This window comes from Oncorhynchus nerka, linkage group LG14 (genome assembly GCF_034236695.1).
Source record: "Oncorhynchus nerka isolate Pitt River linkage group LG14, Oner_Uvic_2.0, whole genome shotgun sequence".
NCBI lineage: Eukaryota > Metazoa > Chordata > Actinopteri > Salmoniformes > Salmonidae > Oncorhynchus > Oncorhynchus nerka.
The window spans coordinates 62,265,149-62,282,979 of NC_088409.1; the positions used below are offsets into that span (position 1 = coordinate 62,265,149).

General features: G+C 45.1%; 1 protein-coding gene across 1 annotated transcript in view; it reads right to left on the reverse strand.

The window, feature by feature from the left end:
* The window catches only part of LOC115141619 (serine/threonine-protein kinase SIK3 homolog), a 45,040-nt gene that overhangs the window by 12,255 nt on the left and 14,954 nt on the right, over positions 1-17,831 (reverse strand). Inside the window, 15 exon segments of the mRNA XM_065000241.1 lie at positions 1,628-1,769; positions 2,905-3,039; positions 3,517-3,590; positions 4,842-4,991; positions 5,106-5,262; positions 5,490-5,599; positions 6,298-6,375; positions 9,871-10,005; positions 10,157-10,267; positions 10,403-10,521; positions 10,638-10,761; positions 11,091-11,215; positions 11,357-11,518; positions 11,749-11,812; positions 12,040-12,156. Coding sequence (XP_064856313.1) covers positions 1,628-1,769; positions 2,905-3,039; positions 3,517-3,590; positions 4,842-4,991; positions 5,106-5,262; positions 5,490-5,599; positions 6,298-6,375; positions 9,871-10,005; positions 10,157-10,267; positions 10,403-10,521; positions 10,638-10,761; positions 11,091-11,215; positions 11,357-11,518; positions 11,749-11,812; positions 12,040-12,156 — 1,803 coding nt within the window.

The following is a 17,831-nucleotide window of genomic DNA, read 5'->3' on the forward strand; positions in this document are numbered from 1 at the left end:
GAAGAAGTTACAGGTCTGTGAGAGCCAGAAATCTTGCTTGTTTGTAGGTGACCAAATACTTATTTTCCACCATAATTTGCAAATAAATTCATTAAAAATCCTACAATGTGATTTTCTGTCATTCTTATTCTCATTTTGTCTGTCATAGTTGAAGTGTACCTAAGATGAAAATTACAGGCCTCATCTTTTTAAGTGGGAGAACTTGAACAATTGGTGGCTGACTAAATACTTTTTTGCCCCACTGTAGATACATTGGAGCGGGTACGGGGTAAGGCAGGACTATGCTCAGGAGCTGCAGGTAGGGGTAAATCAGGACGAGTCTCTCGTGAAAGAAGAAAACATTGAAATGCTTTGTCTTTCGGAAGGCTGTGAGATACAGTGCTTTGAGAAAGTAAAAAAAAATGGAAATATCACATTTACATAAGTATTCAGACCCTTTATTTAGTACTTTGTTGAAGAACCTTTGGAAGCGATTACAGCCTCGAGTCTTCTTGGGTACGACGCAACAAGCTTGGCACATCTGTATTTGGGCACGTTCTCCCATTCTTCTCTGCAGATCCTCTCAAGCGCTTTCAGGTTGGATGGGGAGCGTTGCTGCACAGCTATTTTCAGGTCTCTCCAGAGATGTTCGATCGGGTTCAAGTCAGGGCTCTGGCTGGGTCACTCAAGAACATTCAGAGACTTGTCCCGAAAGACTTTAAACTTGATATCATCAGACCAGGGAATCTTGTTTCACATGGTCTGAGTACTTTAGGTGCCTTTTGGCAAACTCCAAGCAGGCTCTCATGTGCCTTACTGAGGAGTGGCTTCCATCTGGCCACTCTACCATAAAGGCCTGATTGGTGGAGTGCTGCAGAGATGGTTGACATTCTGGAAGGTTCTCCCATCTCCACAGAGGAACAATGGATCTTTGTCAGAATGACTATCAGGTTCTTGGTCACCTCCCTGACCAAGGCAATTCTCCCCCGATTGCTCAGTTTGGCTGGGCGGCCAGCTCTAGGAAGAGTCTTGGTGGTTCCAAACCTCTTCCATTTAAGAATGACGGAGGCCACTGTGTTCTTGGGGGATCTTCAATGGTGCAGACATTTTTTGTTACCCTTCCCCAGATCTATGCCTTGACACAGTCCTGTCTCTGAGCTCTACGGACAATTCCTTCGACCTCATGGCTTGGTTTTTGCTCTGACATGCACTGTCAACTTTGGACCTTATATAGACAGGTGTGTGCCTTTCCAAATCAAGTCCAATCAATTGTATTTACCACAGGTGGACCCCAATCAAGTTGTAGAAACATCTCAAGGATGACCAAAGTAAACAGGATGCACCTGAGCTCAATTTCAAGTCTTATAGCAAAGGGACTGAATACTTATGTAAATAAGGTATCTGTTTTCTATTTTTCATAAATATGTAAAGATATGTGAAAACGTGTTTTTGCTTTGTCATTATGAGGTATAGTGTGTAGATTAACGAGGATTTCTGTTTATTTAATACATTTTTAGAATAAGGCTGTAACATAAAATGTGGGAAAAGTCAAGGGGTCTGAATACTTCCCGAATGCACTGTATGTACCAGGTGGGGGGTGTACAGAACCAGGTGGGGGTGCACAGAACCAGGTGGGGGTGTACAGTACCTGTTTGAGCTGCCTGATGAGGCTGCTGTTCTCCAGGTGGATCTTAAAGGCCTGGATGGTGGTGGCCCCATCGGAGAAGCGCCTCACGGGGGAGAAGCGCTCCATGGGCAAGTGCAGGGTGTTACAGTCCTTGTAGATGGACCTGGGGAGAAGCGCAGAGCCGCAAACAAACAGACACATAGACAGGAGCCAGACGTACATAGAAATGGATACAGAGGTGAAGTCGCATACAGACGGAAAAATGAAAAATCACATTTACATGAGCTCCTCTGGTCTCTCTGCATCATCATAATGCCCCTGTAAACAAACAGCTGATCCTAGAACTGTGAGCAGAGGATCCACAGCAACACACAGCAGGACTGCATCGCGGTGTCGTCACACCCAGTCCAAACCAAGACCTGATCGACAAGGTCATTTGGAGAATCCAATACCTGAAGCGTCCTTCAGTTGCAGTCAAACAAGCAAAAAAAAAAAGTTTATACCGAGAATAGCTAGCTAGAGAAATCAGAGAATAACTAGGCTGACTCAAACTGGCTGTAGAACGAACGGCTTGGAATAATTACAATAAAGATGCTTCTCCTAAACTGAGCTGAGTGTGTTCAATCACTATCAGAAGACCAGCCGCATGTAGCAAACGTCTCAGAGTGCTGATTTAGGATCAGTTTTGCCCGGGTAAGATCCCAATGAACGAGATTAGATGGGGAGCTGATCCTAGATCAGCACTCCTACTCTAAGACGCTCGATAATATCTGTCCTCAGCTAATGAGATGGCAACTTCCCCACAACCCAGACTGTCCAACGGCTGACCTGCAGCTCAGGAGAACTCGGAGCAAGGCTCTGACAACTGGTTCTGTTACCTAACCTACCCCTGGATCACTAGAAGTCCTCATGTCGTATGCTTCAAGCTGGTGACTGTGATAGTGTAACCTGCATGGTGCAATAGGGTCCAGGTTCCTGCTCCTGTGTGCTGGCTGGAGCCCATTCATGCCCCCCCCCTGGTATGGACTTCCAGCTCATTATAGCGTGAGAATATGTCTCTCTGTGAATGTCTCCTAAGTTCCTGTGCCCCTTTCCCTGCCTCGCTGAATGCTGGCGCCCATGCACCCCCCCCAGTGAGGACTTTTGGCTCAGTGAAGGGGGTGTATGTGTGTATTTAGTGCTTGTGTCCCTATCTCTAGATACTGTCCCTGCTCCCTCGTTGCTGTGGGGCGGGGCCCATGCATGCCCCCCCTGGCCTGGGGCGGGGTGTCTGTCAGCCTCAGTGTGGGGCCCCTCACCGGCAGTGCTGCTCCGGGGCCCACCCCCTCTGTCGGGAGCCCTGGGGCCTCTGCGAGTCTGCCAGCGGCTCACCGCCGTGCGCCGTGCTCATGAGCGCGTGCGTCGTGTGCCGCTTGGAGCGGTTCGCCAAGTACCTGGGCCGCGGGGAGGGAGACAGGAAGCAGCACTGGTCAGCTCTCCGTCCTCATTGGGGGAGGGGGAAAAAGCCATCCTCCCCCTTCCTTCAGGCAGGGCGAATCACACATCAGATATGCACTGTATGTCCACAACCCCCCGTTCCAATTTGAGGATTGGATTGTTTGAGCAAGCTTAGTGTAAGCGAAGCCGTGGCGGGATAATTTGGCGGCATAATTTGAAATGAGAGAGACAGATATTTTAAGAGGAGATTTAGAGAGGTAGATTTAGTAGAAGTTGGAGAGGAGTTGATTGATCGCCTTATGAAAGCCAGTTGCGTGAGAGGGCGCACCGGAACAATAGTGGCCAGGTCCCCCGGTGGCAGAAAGCAGTGCTGCAGCCTACTTGCATCTCAACTCCCAGTAACCCAGGAACACCAGCGCTTCTACGGTCACGCTCCAAAGCCCCCCCTGTCCCCGTCACCCTCCCAGGCTTACCTCTGCACCGCCTCCTGGTCGGGCTCCCCGTCAGAGCCCTCCTCATCCACCGGAGCCACAGCCGGGATGGGGTGCTGCAAGAGAGAGGGAAAACGGGACAAGGAGAGAGAGAACATGAGGAAAAACAATGTTGGACAGTGACACTCTGAAAACAGGTGGGGGGTGTATAAAACCACTGTCACCTCAGTAGACAGAGCAGGTACATAGTGCCTATGTACCAGCTCTGTCAGTGCCTATGTACCTGCTCTGTCAGTGCCTATGTACCTGCTTTGTCAGTGCCTGACAGAGCAGGTACATAGGCACTGACAGCGCTGGTACATAGGCACTGACAGAGCAGGTACATAGGCACTGACAGAGCAGGTACATAGGCACTGACAGAGCGGGTAAATAGGCACTGACAGAGTGGGTACATTGGCACTGACAGAGCAGGTACATTGGCACTGACAGAGCAGGTACATAGGCACTGACAGAGCAGGTACATAGGCACTGACAGAGCAGGTAAATAGGCACTGACAGAGCAGGTAAATAGGCACTGACAGAGCAGGTAAATAGGCACTGACAGAGCAGGTACATTGGCACTGACAGAGCAGGTACATTGGCACTGACAGAGAAGGTACATAGGCACTGACAGAGCAGGTACATAGGCACTGACAGAGCAGGTACATAGGCACTGACAGAGCACATGGCATAGTAGACTGGACTAGACAAAAACTATACTCTTTAGTGACCTGGGTTTAAATAGTATTTAGGCTAACTTTCAAAGACATTTGAAAGTACACTTTAAAAAAAAAAACATATATATATTTTTTTTTAACACAAGTAGTTGAATACTGGGATGTATTTGGAAATACACTGGGAAAGTACTGGCATGTATTTGAAAATACTCAAATACACAGTGTATTTTCAAATACAAATAAATACTCCCATGCATTTGAACCCAGTATTTAAAATAATGGATTTGTAAATAAGTATTTGAAAAATTTTCAAGTAGTTGGTATTTAAAAAAATATTTTTACCCCCTTTTTTCATGGTATCCAATTGTTAGTAGCTACTATCTTGTCTCATCGCTACAACTCCCGTACGGGACCGGGAGAGACGAAGGTCGAGAGCCATGCGTCCTCCGAAACACAACCCAACCAAGCCAAGCCGCACTGCTTCTTAACACAGCGCGCATTATACACAGAAAATAAGTATTTAAATAACAAATACACATGCATTTGAATCCAGTTCTGGCTCTTAAACACACACACACACACACACACACACACACACACACACACACACACACACACACACACACTAACATTGAGAGGGCAGGGACTCACAGGGTTGGCGACCAGAGGGGACTGTCCCCGTGGCCTCTTCAGTAGCTGGGCGTGCAGCTGGATGTTGGCCCCACCATCCGAGGCCCTGCGGCCCAGGGGCCCCATGCCGTTCAGCAGCTGCAGGGTGGGTGGCTGCAGCAGGGACTGCTCCTGGAGGGACAGAGAGCGGGAGGAACATCAGTTTGGCCCATACATATATAAATATACATGCACTATGTAACTATACTCTGTCATACCACACACACACACTTTCTGATCCCTCACCTTGTATTCCAGCTGCTGTGTGGGCTGCAGGTGTGGGTTCTGGGTGGGCATCAGTGTGTGCATGTGGCCCATGGTGGGGGGCATGGGGAAGGGGGGCTGGGGGGCCACACGGGGGAACCCAGGGGGCAGCTTCTGCAGGTCCTCCTGCATCTCCGTCCTGATAGAGAACACAGTCAGCAAGGAGATGAAAGCAAACATGTACACACACACACACACACACACACACACACACGTAAGTACACACACGTACGTACACACACACGGGTACACACACACACACACACTGATAAAAGACGGCCAGACAAACAGCCAGACAGACAGACGGCAAGACAGGGAGACAGACCGACGGCCAGACAGACAGGAGAGACAAGGTGAATACAGTACCTGGGGTCTGGGACGCCCACAGTGTGACGCCTCATGGACAGGTAGCGAGCCATGGCCTCTGGAGACGGCTCCTCTGCGTCATCACTGTCCAGGGCCATGTTTCCGTCCGGCTACACAGCAAAGGACAAACAATATCTGTATGTGTAACAATGCATTCATTTGTGTATGTTGTATGCCAGTGTGTATCTGAGTAATTCAGAGTTGGATTTATGTGAATCGCAGGGTTATATTAGTGTAGGATCCCACAAAACAACACAATTGCTGTGCAGTCTAGATAACAAGTTCTTAAATTCCTACTTAAAAAGGCCAGTGCAGTTTTATATATTTCCTCACTATGAGGTTGGAATAATACTGTGAAATTGTGGAAATTATGATGATGTCCTTTTAGTGTAAGAGCTGTTTGAAAAGCACGCCTGAAATCTCTGCCTGTTTAGGTGGGATGGAGTTCTGGCCTGCCTGGTAAATGAGCTAATAGAACAATAAGACAGAGAGTCCCAAACGTCACTGCCAACAACAGCTAGATTAGACTACAGTCCAAGCAAAATTCTTGCTTGAGAAATTGCTCTTTGCTAAAAAAAAAGCTATTTTTGTTTCTTTTTGACCGTTTAATTGAAAACAAATCGCTGTACGGTACTTAAATTGTTACCCAGAAATGATTTTGTATGGAGATAAAAAATAAAAAACGTCTTGGACTTTAAAGAAGTGTATAATAATCGTACAGCGACCATAGCAAACAGGCCACCGTGTCAGTGTCACTAGAGCAGCTGCATCGCAGGATTGTGAAATGGATGTGGGTGGACTCACTAACCTCAACGATCTGGTTCTCTGGGTTGATCAGCTGGACGTGAGGGACATTCATGCTAACGGGATTACCCTGCTGATCCGTCTGCAGGGAAAAGACACGCGCGCACACAAACACGTTCACACACACAGCTAAGGTCACTCCATGATCAAACCTGATTGGCTAGCAATCTGCTCTGGCCTGCTGACAGGGGGATGTGGGTCGCTCTGTTCACCTCAACATAACGGATGGTGTGAGCATGGTGAAGTTAATTACACTTTGGATGGTGCATCAATACACCTGGTCACTACAAAGATACAGGCGCCCTTCCTAACTCAGTTGTCGGAGAGGAAGGAAACCTCTCAGGGATTTCACCGTGATGCCAATGGTGACTTTAAAACAGTTAGAGTTTAATGGCTGTGATAGGAGAAAACTGAGGATGGATCAACAACATTGTAGTTACTCCAAAATACTAACCTAACTGACAGAGTGAAAAGAAGGAAGCCTGTACAGAATAAAAATATTCCAAAGCATGTATCGTATTTGCAACAAGGCACTAAAGTAATACTGCAAAACATGTGGCAAAGCAATTCACCTTTTGTCTTGAATACAAAGTGTTATGTTTAGGGCAAATCCAATACAACACATTACTAAGTATCACTCTTCATATTTTCATGCATAGTGTTGGCTGCATCATGTTATGGGCATGCTTGTATTCGTAAAAAACTGGGAATAAAAAATATTTTTTGAAATAAAAATTTTGAAAAAAAGAATGGAGCTAAGCACAGGCAAAATCCTAGAGTAAAACCTGGTTGTGTCTGCTTTCCACCAGACACTAAGAATTTACCTTCGGGCAGGATAATAACCTAAAACACAAGGCCAAATCTACACTGGAGTTGCTTACCAAGAAGACAGTGAATGTTCCCGAGTGGCCGAGTTACAGTTTTGACAGATCTGCTTGAAAACCTATGGTAAGACCTAAAAATGGTTGTCTAGCCATGATCATTAGCCAATGTGACAGAGCTTGAGGAATTGTTTTAAATAATAAATTGGCAAATGTTGCACTATCCAGGTGTCAGGTGTGGAAAGCTCTTAATGATTTACCCAGAAAGACTCACAACTGCCAAAGGTCATTCTAACATGTATTGACTCAGGGGAATTGAATAGTTTTTTTTCCCAATATACACTGCTCAAAAAAATAAAGGGAACACTAAAATAACACATCCTAGATCTGAATGAATGAAATATTCTTATTAAATACTTTTTTCTTTACATAGTTGAATGTGCTGACAACAAAATCACACAAAAATTATCAATGGAAATCTAATTTATCAACCCATGGAGGTCTGGATTTGGAGTCACGCTCAAAATTAAAGTGGAAAACCACACTACAGGCTGATCCAACTTTGATGTAAATGTCCTTAAAACAAGTCAAAATGAGGCTCAGTAGTGTGTGTGGCCTCCACGTGCCTGTATGACCTTTGATTTCACAAAAGTGTGATTGACTTGGAGCTACATTGTGTTGTTTAAGTGTTCCCTTTATTTTTTTGAGCAGTGTATTTAACTAGGCAAGTCAGTTAAGAACAAATTATTATTTACAATGACGTCCTAGGAACAGTGGGTTAACGGCCTTGTTCAGGTGCAGAACATCAGATTTTTACCTATCTAATCAAGATACATTAGTGTTTGTTATTTATGATTATTGTATTTATTTTTACCAATGTTAGAATTTTGTGTAAATCATTGACAAAAAATTACAATTAAATCCATTTGAATTTCACTTTGTAACAACAAAATGTGGAAAAAGTCAAGGGGTGTGAATACTTTCTGAATACATATATTTTACGTACGGGTGGGCCCAGGAATCAAACCCACTATCCTGGTGTTGCAACTGCCATGCTCTACCAACTGAGCAACAGAGGACCACTAAAGTACTAAAGTCCCTCTAGGATTGCAATTATAATTTTTTTAATTCAACAATGGCCCGCATATTATGCGAGGGCTTGCACACTTTACCAATCAACGCACTATTTCCACATAAAACTGACCCATCACCGCAGTACAAAGAGGGCTTGCAATTTAAACCAATCACCGCAGTACAAAAAGAGGGCTTGCAATTTAAACCAATCACCGCAGTACAAAAAGAGGGCTTGCAATTTAAACCAATCACTGCATAATACGGTTCAATCAAGCTACACATCAAACTTTTCCTCATCAAATCGGACAAAATCATTGCATGTTGCCATCCAAAATGTCAGAATTGCCGCCGCAAAATCAAGCATTATTGCCTGCAAAAATCACAAAAAAACAAATATCTTGTTACTGTAAAGCACTAATCTCTAAACGACTAAATTAATAAACTATTAACCTCTTCCATAGACTAAACAAGTGTGAGCTCTGAACTCAGTGTACTAAGTAGTCACATTCGGTTCTGTCTTTTAAAGATTGATACAGGAGTGAAAATTCAAGCCTGTCAAGTCTTGTACATTTGTCCCTGTACTGTTTTGATCCCGCAACAATTCTATAACCCTGGAACTTTCCTGTCCTGATAAAAATCACATATTTTTACGTGCAGAAATAGCTTCCGTTAGCTGCTCGTCTGTCCCCCCACCGCTCTGAGTGTGAGTAGCCATAATAACTTCTCTGTTTGACTGGTGCTCAGCGCTCAAGAGACAGTTGCCTGCACAAACAGCTGATAATAACAACCACATTATGAGATGTTGGCAATGAAGGCAGCCCTTCTACTCACCCAGAGTCGGTTTCATTCACGGATATGGACTTTGGGCCTCGATTTCAAAACCTTTGCCCTAAACCAGATTAAATGGCCGGAGGTCTTTGGCGCCCTATCGTAGTACCGGCAATCCTCCTCTTCACCTCAGATGGAACAGGTTTAGTTAAATAGGCAAACAATTGGGCTTGACCGGTAACGTTGTCGGTAGTAAAGCAGCTAATGTCGCTTGTTCCGTTCTCCGGTTGGCATTTGATTAAACTGCAGTATATATATATATATATAATTTTTTTTTACCTTTAACTAGGCAAGTCAGTTAAAAACGTATTAACAATGATGCCTACATGGGCCAAACCCGGACGAGGCTGGGCCAATTGTGCGCTGCCCTATGGGACTCCCAATCACGGCCGGTTGTGATACAGCCGGTACACTAGTGCTGCAAGGTACTAGTGCTGCAGTGACGCCTCAAGCACTGAGATGCAGTGCCTTAGACCGCTGGGCCAATTTGGGAGCCCAAGCCTTCTACTCAGTTCCTTCCTTGTCAAAGACAACTATCAAATTTCACTAAAACATCGCTCTTTCCTTTGAATGGCTCTGATGTTAGTGAGTACAAAAGGGATCTGAGGTAAAGTAGTGACTACCGGAGAAATGCACGAGAGTGAAGGGGGAGGGGAGAAATACAAAAATACTATTTATCTTTTTCTAAAGTGAACTACATTAGGCCAGTTTGCTCCACAAGTTATATACCTCTAACCCCCAAAAAGACACCTAATTGTATAACTAAACCATGATATGGTATCCGTTCCATATAATCTTAGTAACCAATCAAATCAGATTCCTTAGAATCTGTAGATCCTAGGGGCAAAGGTTACCTGTACAGCGTTGAGAGGGTAGCCAATGGGGCGGGATGTGGGCGGGGCCACGCGCAGGGTCTTGTGTTTCTTCAGGCGGTCAGAGAGCAGGCTGTAGATGGCGCTGTAGTGATCGTATGCATCAGTGTGCAGAGACTGGAGAGAACGGGCGAGAGAGGGGTGAAACAAGACAACCGTTTGCCAATGGCATTTCATATGCACAACAGCGTTTGTCTACTGAAACAATCTTGTGTCTAGTGTGTGTGTGTGTGTGTGTGTGTGTGTGTGTGTGTGAGTGTGGTCCCACTTGGAGTGTGCGCTCGCGGTCCAGTCCCATCTCAGACATGGCCATCAGCACCTGCTCGTTGATGAGCTCTGTCTCCCGCTCAGACTTCACCTGCTCACATTCCACTATCAACTGAGAGAGAGAGAAAGACAGAAATTCCATTAAAACGTTGGGTCCATCCTTCATTGAAATCAAAGACAATGGGTCAGAGCAGTCTTGCCAGATCATCCAAAAGCAGCTCGATGGACCCAGAGGTCGGGAACTCACCCTCTCAAACTCTGGGTCGGGGTCTCCCTGCTTCATCCACTTGTTCTTACAGATCTGCTCCATGGAGAGGCGCCTACTGGGCTCCAGCACCAGCATGTGTCGGATCAGGTACTCACAGTCTGTCAGAGAGAACACGGCGTCAGAAGAGCAACACAACTCGCAGCAGCCAGTCAGACCCCGTAGAAGACACCATTGTTTCAACTTGCAAGGTACTAGTGCTGGCATCGGGTCTCACCTGTGGACATGAAGAAGGGGATGCGGAATTTCCCGCTCAGCACCCGGGCCCTCAGGTTCTGGAGGGTGCTGCCGTCAAACGGCAAGGCACCACACACCAGAACATATAGCACCACGCCCAAACTCTACACACACACAGAGAGAGAGAGAATGAGAGAGAGAGAGAGAGAGAGAGAGAGAGAGAGAGAGAGAGAGAGAGAGGGAGAGAATGAGGAGGAGTAATCCCTCATAGGTGACTCTCCACCCTTTTCCAAAAGTGGGCATAGACACACTCGCTGTTTCATTTGAAAGCACTGGATTGGGGTGTAAGTATGGGCTGGAAGGAATGTCGACCAATGTTAAATCTATTCCGGGAAGTGTGAACTGGGATGTAGCCATGGTCCAGTGTAGGCTATGAGGAGTAGCTGTGGTCGTTTCTTATAGGAACTAGGATTACTAAGACTAGGACACTGACCCAGATGTCCACTTTGGGTCCGTCGTACTCCTTCCCTTCAAAGAGCTCTGGGGCAGCATAGGGAGGACTCCCACACCAGGTCTTTAGTAGCTGGCCTCTGGAGAACAGGTTACTGAAGCCAAAGTCTTCCATGGACAGAGGAGGGAAGTTCAAAAAAAGAGAGGAGGGAAGAAAAGAGAGGAGATAAGCGAGGGGGGGTGGGGGTCAACCTTCTCTTCCCGTGATCAACCCCAACACACTCCTAGAAATCAAGTGAAAAACTATACCGGCAATCTTGATGTTGAGATTGTGGTCCAGGAGCAGGTTTTCGGCCTTCAGGTCTCGGTGGACGATGTTGCGGCAGTGGCAGAAGTGGACGGCCGCCACGATCTGCTTGAACTTCCGCCGCGCGTCCTTCTCCGCCATCCTGCCGTGGGCCACCAGGTGGTCTGAACACAGACAGGCGAGGCCAAAGTTCAAATTCAGTTAATTTGCCTTTTACAGGGGTTTTGCTTTGCATTTCCCCGAGATCCACCACTTCACATCACATTGAAACAATGACGACGTCAAACGCAGGATCGTCACTAGTCAGAGCCATTGACATAGGTAGTAAACCATACAATTGTGCACAAGTGGAGCATACAAAAAGACAATGGCTCACTACAAAAAACAAACTTACCAAAAATCTCCCCGCCACTGGCATATTCTGTTACCAGGTAGATCATCCTCTCGGTCTCCATTACCTGATGAGAGAGACAGACATTTGCATTGACAATATAACCGCTTCAGTCAACATCACTAAACATACGGCATCAGCAGTGTGGATCCGGTTTAGGGTGAAGTTGCCTGTAGACACTGATCTTGGGTCAGATTTGCATTCTCCATACAAACGGTTAAGGTTATGGTTGTGGAAAGGGATCCTAGATCTGTACTTAGAGCAAACTCCACCCCAGAGCTGTGATCTACTGACCTGGTAGAGACGAATGATGTGAGGGTGCCTCAGCATCTTCATGATCTGCACCTCCCTGAAGATCTTCTTCAGGTTCTCATCGTCCAGCTGGGTCTTGTCCACTATTTTGATGGCCACCTGAACAGAGACAGAAAGACAATGGAGTGGGAGTTAGTACAAGATATCTATTTAACCATTCCAAGCGAACCAAAACCATTTGAGCAAAATGACTCATCAATGAGTGACCATACCCGACTCATCAACAGGAGGTCAAAGTCAGAGCACTGATCAGGGACACAGTGGCACCCTAGGTAGTAGGGTGCCATTTGGAACTCAGCCAAGGCTAGCTTTATCAAGCAGAAACTTGCTTCCTGCAACACAAAACAAAAGAATTCTGGGACTGTAAAGTCCATGGAGAATAAGAACACCTCCTCCCAGCTGCCCACTGCACTGAGGACAGGAAACTCTGTCACCACCGATAAATCCACTATAATTGAGAATTTCAATAAGCATTTTTCTACGGCTGGCCATGCTTTCCACCTGGCTACCCCTACCCCGGTCAACAGCACTGTACCCCCAACAGCAACTCGCCCAAGCCTTCCCCATTTCTCCTTCTCCCAAATCCAGTCAGCTAATGTTCTGAAAGAGCTGCAAAATCTGAACCCCTATAAATCAGCCGGGCTAGACAATCTGGACCTTTTCTTTCTAAAAATGATCTGCCGAAATTTTTGCAACCCCTATTACTAGCCTGTTCAACCTCTTTTGTGTCGTCTGAGATGCCCAAAGATTGGAAAGCAGCTACAGTCATCCCCCTCTTCAAAGGGGGACACACTCTTGACCCAAACTGCTACGGACCTATATCTATCCTACCCTGCCTTTCTAAGGTCTTCGAAAGCCAAGTCAACAAACAGATTACCGACCATTTCGAATCCCACCGCACCTTCTCCGCTATGCAATCTGGTTTCAGAGCTGGTCATGGGTGCACCTCAGCCATGCTCAAGGTCCTAAACAATATCTTAACCGCCATCGATAAGAAACAATACTGTGCAGCCGTATTCATTGACCTGGCCAAGGCTTTCGACTCTGTCAATCACCACATCCTCATCGGCAGACTTGATAGCCTTGGTTTCTCAAATGATTGCCTCGCCTGGTTCACCAACTACTTCTCTGATAGAGTTCAGTGTGTCAAATCGGAGGGCCTGTTGCCCGGGGCTCTGGCAGTCTATGGGGGTGCCACAGGGTTCAATTCTTGGGCCAACTCTCTTCTCTGTATACATCGTTCTTGCTGCTGGTGAGTCTCTGATCCACCTCTACGCAAATGACATCATTCTGTATACTTCTGGCCCTTCTTTGGACACTGTGTTAACAACCCTCCAGATGAGCTTCAATGCCATACAACTCTCCTTCCGTGGCCTCCAACTGCTCTTAAATACAAGTAAAACCAAATGCATGCTCTTCAACCGATCGCTGCCTGCACCTGCCCACCCGTTCAGCATCACTACTCTGGACGCTTCTGACTTAGAATATGTGGACAACTACAAATACCTAGGTGTCTGGTTAGACTGTAAACTCTCCTTCCAGACTCACATTAAACATCTCCAATCCAAAGTTAAATCTAGAATTGGCTTCCTATTTCGCAACAAAGCATCCTTCACGCATGCTGCCAAACATACCATCGTAAAACCACTAGGCTACCCTGCCGCCCCATCTTGGCCAGGTCGCAATTGCAAATGAGAACTTGTTCTCAACTTGCCTACCTGGTTAAATAAAGGTGAATTAAAAATAAATCAAATTAATTCATATCAGATAATCAGACACTTCCTTTGGCTTAGATAAAGAACCACAGAAACACCAACACGGAGACAACGAAAGCAAATATTCCCACCTCTCTCATCTCACACCATCCCCAAAAGCCAGGGAATTTGCCTTATAGGTTCGAGGAATTAGCCTAACATGTTCATCATATAATAAATAAGACATGGATTTTATAAATAGCCTAGCGCCTGTCAAAGACCCAACGAGGGGCGCACGCCTACAACTAAGCTGAGCCCCCCCCCCCCCAGCTAACCTGACATTGACAGAGACCATAGGGGAGGGGTTAACTAACATAATGGCACTGAAATAACAGGTCAGCGTATACAATCCAGGGGTGTCAAACTCAATTCCTTGAGGGCTACAGCACCTTCAGAAAGTATTCACGCCACTCGACTTTAACCACAGTTTGTTTTGTTACAGCCTGAATTTAAATTGAATTAAATACCCCACAATGTCAAAGTGGAATTATGTTTTTCAAAATTAATAAAAAATGAAAATGTCTTGAGTCAATAAGTACTGCACCACTTTGTTCTGGCAAGCCTGAATAAGTGCAGGAATAATAATGTCCTTAGCGATGCACATAATAAGTTGCATGGACTCACTCTTTGTGCAACATGATTTTTTAATGACTACCTCATCTCTGTATCCCCCACACATACAGATAATTGTACGGTCCCTCAGGCGAGCAGTGAATTTCAAACACAGATTCAACCACAAAGACCAGGGAGGTTTTCCAACGCCTCACAAAGAATGGCACCTAATTGGTAGATGGGTAAAAAAAAAAAAAAAAATCTTGAAAGCAGACATTGAATATCGCTTTGAGCATGGTGAAGTTTTAATTACACTTTCGATGTTGTACCAATACACCCAGTTAATCACAAAGATACAGGCATCCTTCCCAAATCAGTTGCCGGAGAGGATTTCAGGGATTTCACCATGAGGTCAATGGTGACTTTCAAACAGTTTGAGTTGAACGGCTGTGATAGGAGAAAACTGACGATGGATCAACAACATTGTAGTTAGTCCACAATACGAACCTAAATGGGAGTGAAAAGAAAGAAGCCTGTACAGAATAACAAATATTCCAAAACATGCGTCCTGTTTGCAATTAGGCATATGAGGGTGCAGTCAGATACCCAGTGGGTTGGGTGATTCGTTTCTCATCAATCATTTTGATTTTGTTTTATACCTAACTGGAAATCAACCAATTCCCCATCGTTAACACAATGGAAAGGTCAAATGCTTTATTATCTAAATGTTGAAAGTGCGCGTGGGCAACAGAGAGAAACAACATGGTGCAGTTTGAGGCCATGTGGCAGAGAGTGCTACTGGCACTGGAGATGGTGCTGTGATCAGGTGGTTCTGGGCAGAGTTGATGTTGTGGATGTTTGTGTGCATCTGTATGTTGTCGTTTGTATGTTTTGTATTGTAAAAAAAAAAAATTGAACACACACGTAATACTGCAAAAACACATTTCACAGCAATTACGTTTTTGGCCTGAATACAAAGCATGATGTTTGGGGCAAATCCAATACAACACATTACTGAGTACCACTCTCCATATTTTCAAGCATAGTGGTGGCTGCATCATGTTATGGGTATGCTTGTAATCGTTAAGAACTGTGGAGTTTTTCAGGATAAAAAATAAACAGATGGAGCTAAGCACAGGACAAATCCTACCTGGCTCAGTCTGCTTTCCACCAGACAACGGGAACACAAGGCCACATCTACAACGGAGTTGCTTACCAAGATGACAGTGAATGTTTGTCTAGGAATGATCAATAATCAACTTGACAGAGCTTGAATCATTTTGAAAAGAATAACAGACAAATATTGTAGAATCCAGGTGTGCAAAGCTCTTAGACTTACCAAGAAAGACTCACAGCTGTAATCGCTGTGTATTGTCTCAGGGGTGTGAATACTTATGTAAATGTATTTCATTTTCAATACATTTGAAAACAATTCTAAAAACATATTTTCACTTTGTAATTAAAGGGTATTGTGTGTAGATGGGTGAGAATGTCGTGATCCATTTTGAATTCAGGCTGTAACACAACAAAATGTGGAATAAGTCAAGGGGTATGAATACTTTTTGAAGGCACTGTGTGTTTTTGCTTGTTTTTGTTATTTCCTTTTGTGTCTAATGAAGACCTAGACAACCAGGTGAGGGGTTCCTAACTAATCAATTACCTTAAATGTATCGATCAAGTACAAGGGAGGTGGGAAACCTCGCAAACACACGACCCTCCAGCAATTGAGTTTGACACCTTGCTGATCTAATCAATTCTGACGGTGCTATCTTTTACCACTAACTGTGATGTGTCAGCTCGACGTCAGGTTTTAGGCTAATGAATAAATGAATAAATTAGCCTAACAGTGTAATGCGGTGGTCTGTCGAGAATGAGACGAAAACCTGCTCTCTAAACATCCTTGTGAGCTGGCTTCACATTCTGGGAATAGTGGTAATATCTGATGCTACTCTTCCCCCTCTCTGTTCTTGGCCGAGATAATAGAATGGGGCCATCTGAGAGCAAGCTGCGGGCCCATTTCCGGCTAGCGGACAGGAAAAGGAAGAGCCAGGCACATGGTGTTCTAGCACCCCTCCACCCCATTGTGGGTACGAGGCCCAGCATCTGGAGCAGGGACACACTTGAAAAACACACACACAATACACACATTGAACACCACACCACACACAGAACGAAAACCACACACACACAAACACAAATTAACACCACACACAGAATGACCACCACACTACACACACAGTGAACACCACACACACAATGACCACACACACACACACACATACATACACACAGAGAGAGAATGAACACCACACTACACACAGAATGAACACCACACACACAGAATGACCACCACACACACAAACTGGTATTACACAGTAAAAACAGAAAAGCCCAAATGAGGGAGAAAGGTCACGGGGCATTGAGTTCACACTCCCGGTCTCACGCAGCAAACCCAAATACTTTGGGAACATCAAGTCCCTCTCCATGCAAATGGACTCAAAATAAGGAAATCGGGCCGAAATCAAAACTGGAAGAGAGAGCTACGCTGCCCTATAAAAGCTGGCGCCTGCAGGATGTTTGAGAGAACATCATTTGGCCTGATAAGCTGAGCACCAATAGAGGAGTTTGGACACACTATCATAATGACTAGCGCAACTCATTTCCTCACACACGCAATTCAGTTCAATAGCCAGTTGTAGTTGGAACTACTGGCTGGTTTATAATGTACAGTTATAGTTACAGTAATCTACTTGGGAGGGGTGACGTGTCTGGCCTGCATTACTTTGGGAATTTTCCATTGAAAGATATGGATACAGAAGAGAGCCGGTTAAGCTGAAGTGTCACATAGCCCCCGCGATCACAAGACTGTTGACCTAACCATAGCACCACGCCACTGCTGAGACGTAGCAACCAGGAACAAAATGAACAGGAGAAAGAAATAGGTTTACAACGCCAGCAGATTATTTGGGGCAAGGCGCTCTAAACAACGCGACTGTGCTGCTGACAATTACACCAACGGAATGTGGACAAGAGGACTTTTCAAGTTTCATATACAAATGACGACTGTCATCATGAAATTCCTTCCCGGCTTTACATAACAGCGGATGACCGTGGAGAGCTCAGAGAGTCGAATATGAAAAACAAAAAATGTCAATCTGGATATCGAAGACGGATTACAAATGATGTTTAAAAAGATACAATAGAACAAGGAGGTTAACACAAACTAAACGAAACAGACTGGTTTTGTGGATTTAGCCTGGCCTAGACTGATATCATGTGGGATACACGTCACATATCAGTTTGCAAACAACGCAAAGAAATATACACTACCGTTCAAAAGTTCTGGGTCATTTAGAAATGTCCTTGTTTTCCAGGAAAACATACATGAAATGAGTTGCAAAATGAATAGAAATATAGTCAAGACGTTGACAAGGTTATAAATAATTATTTTTAATTGAAATAATAATT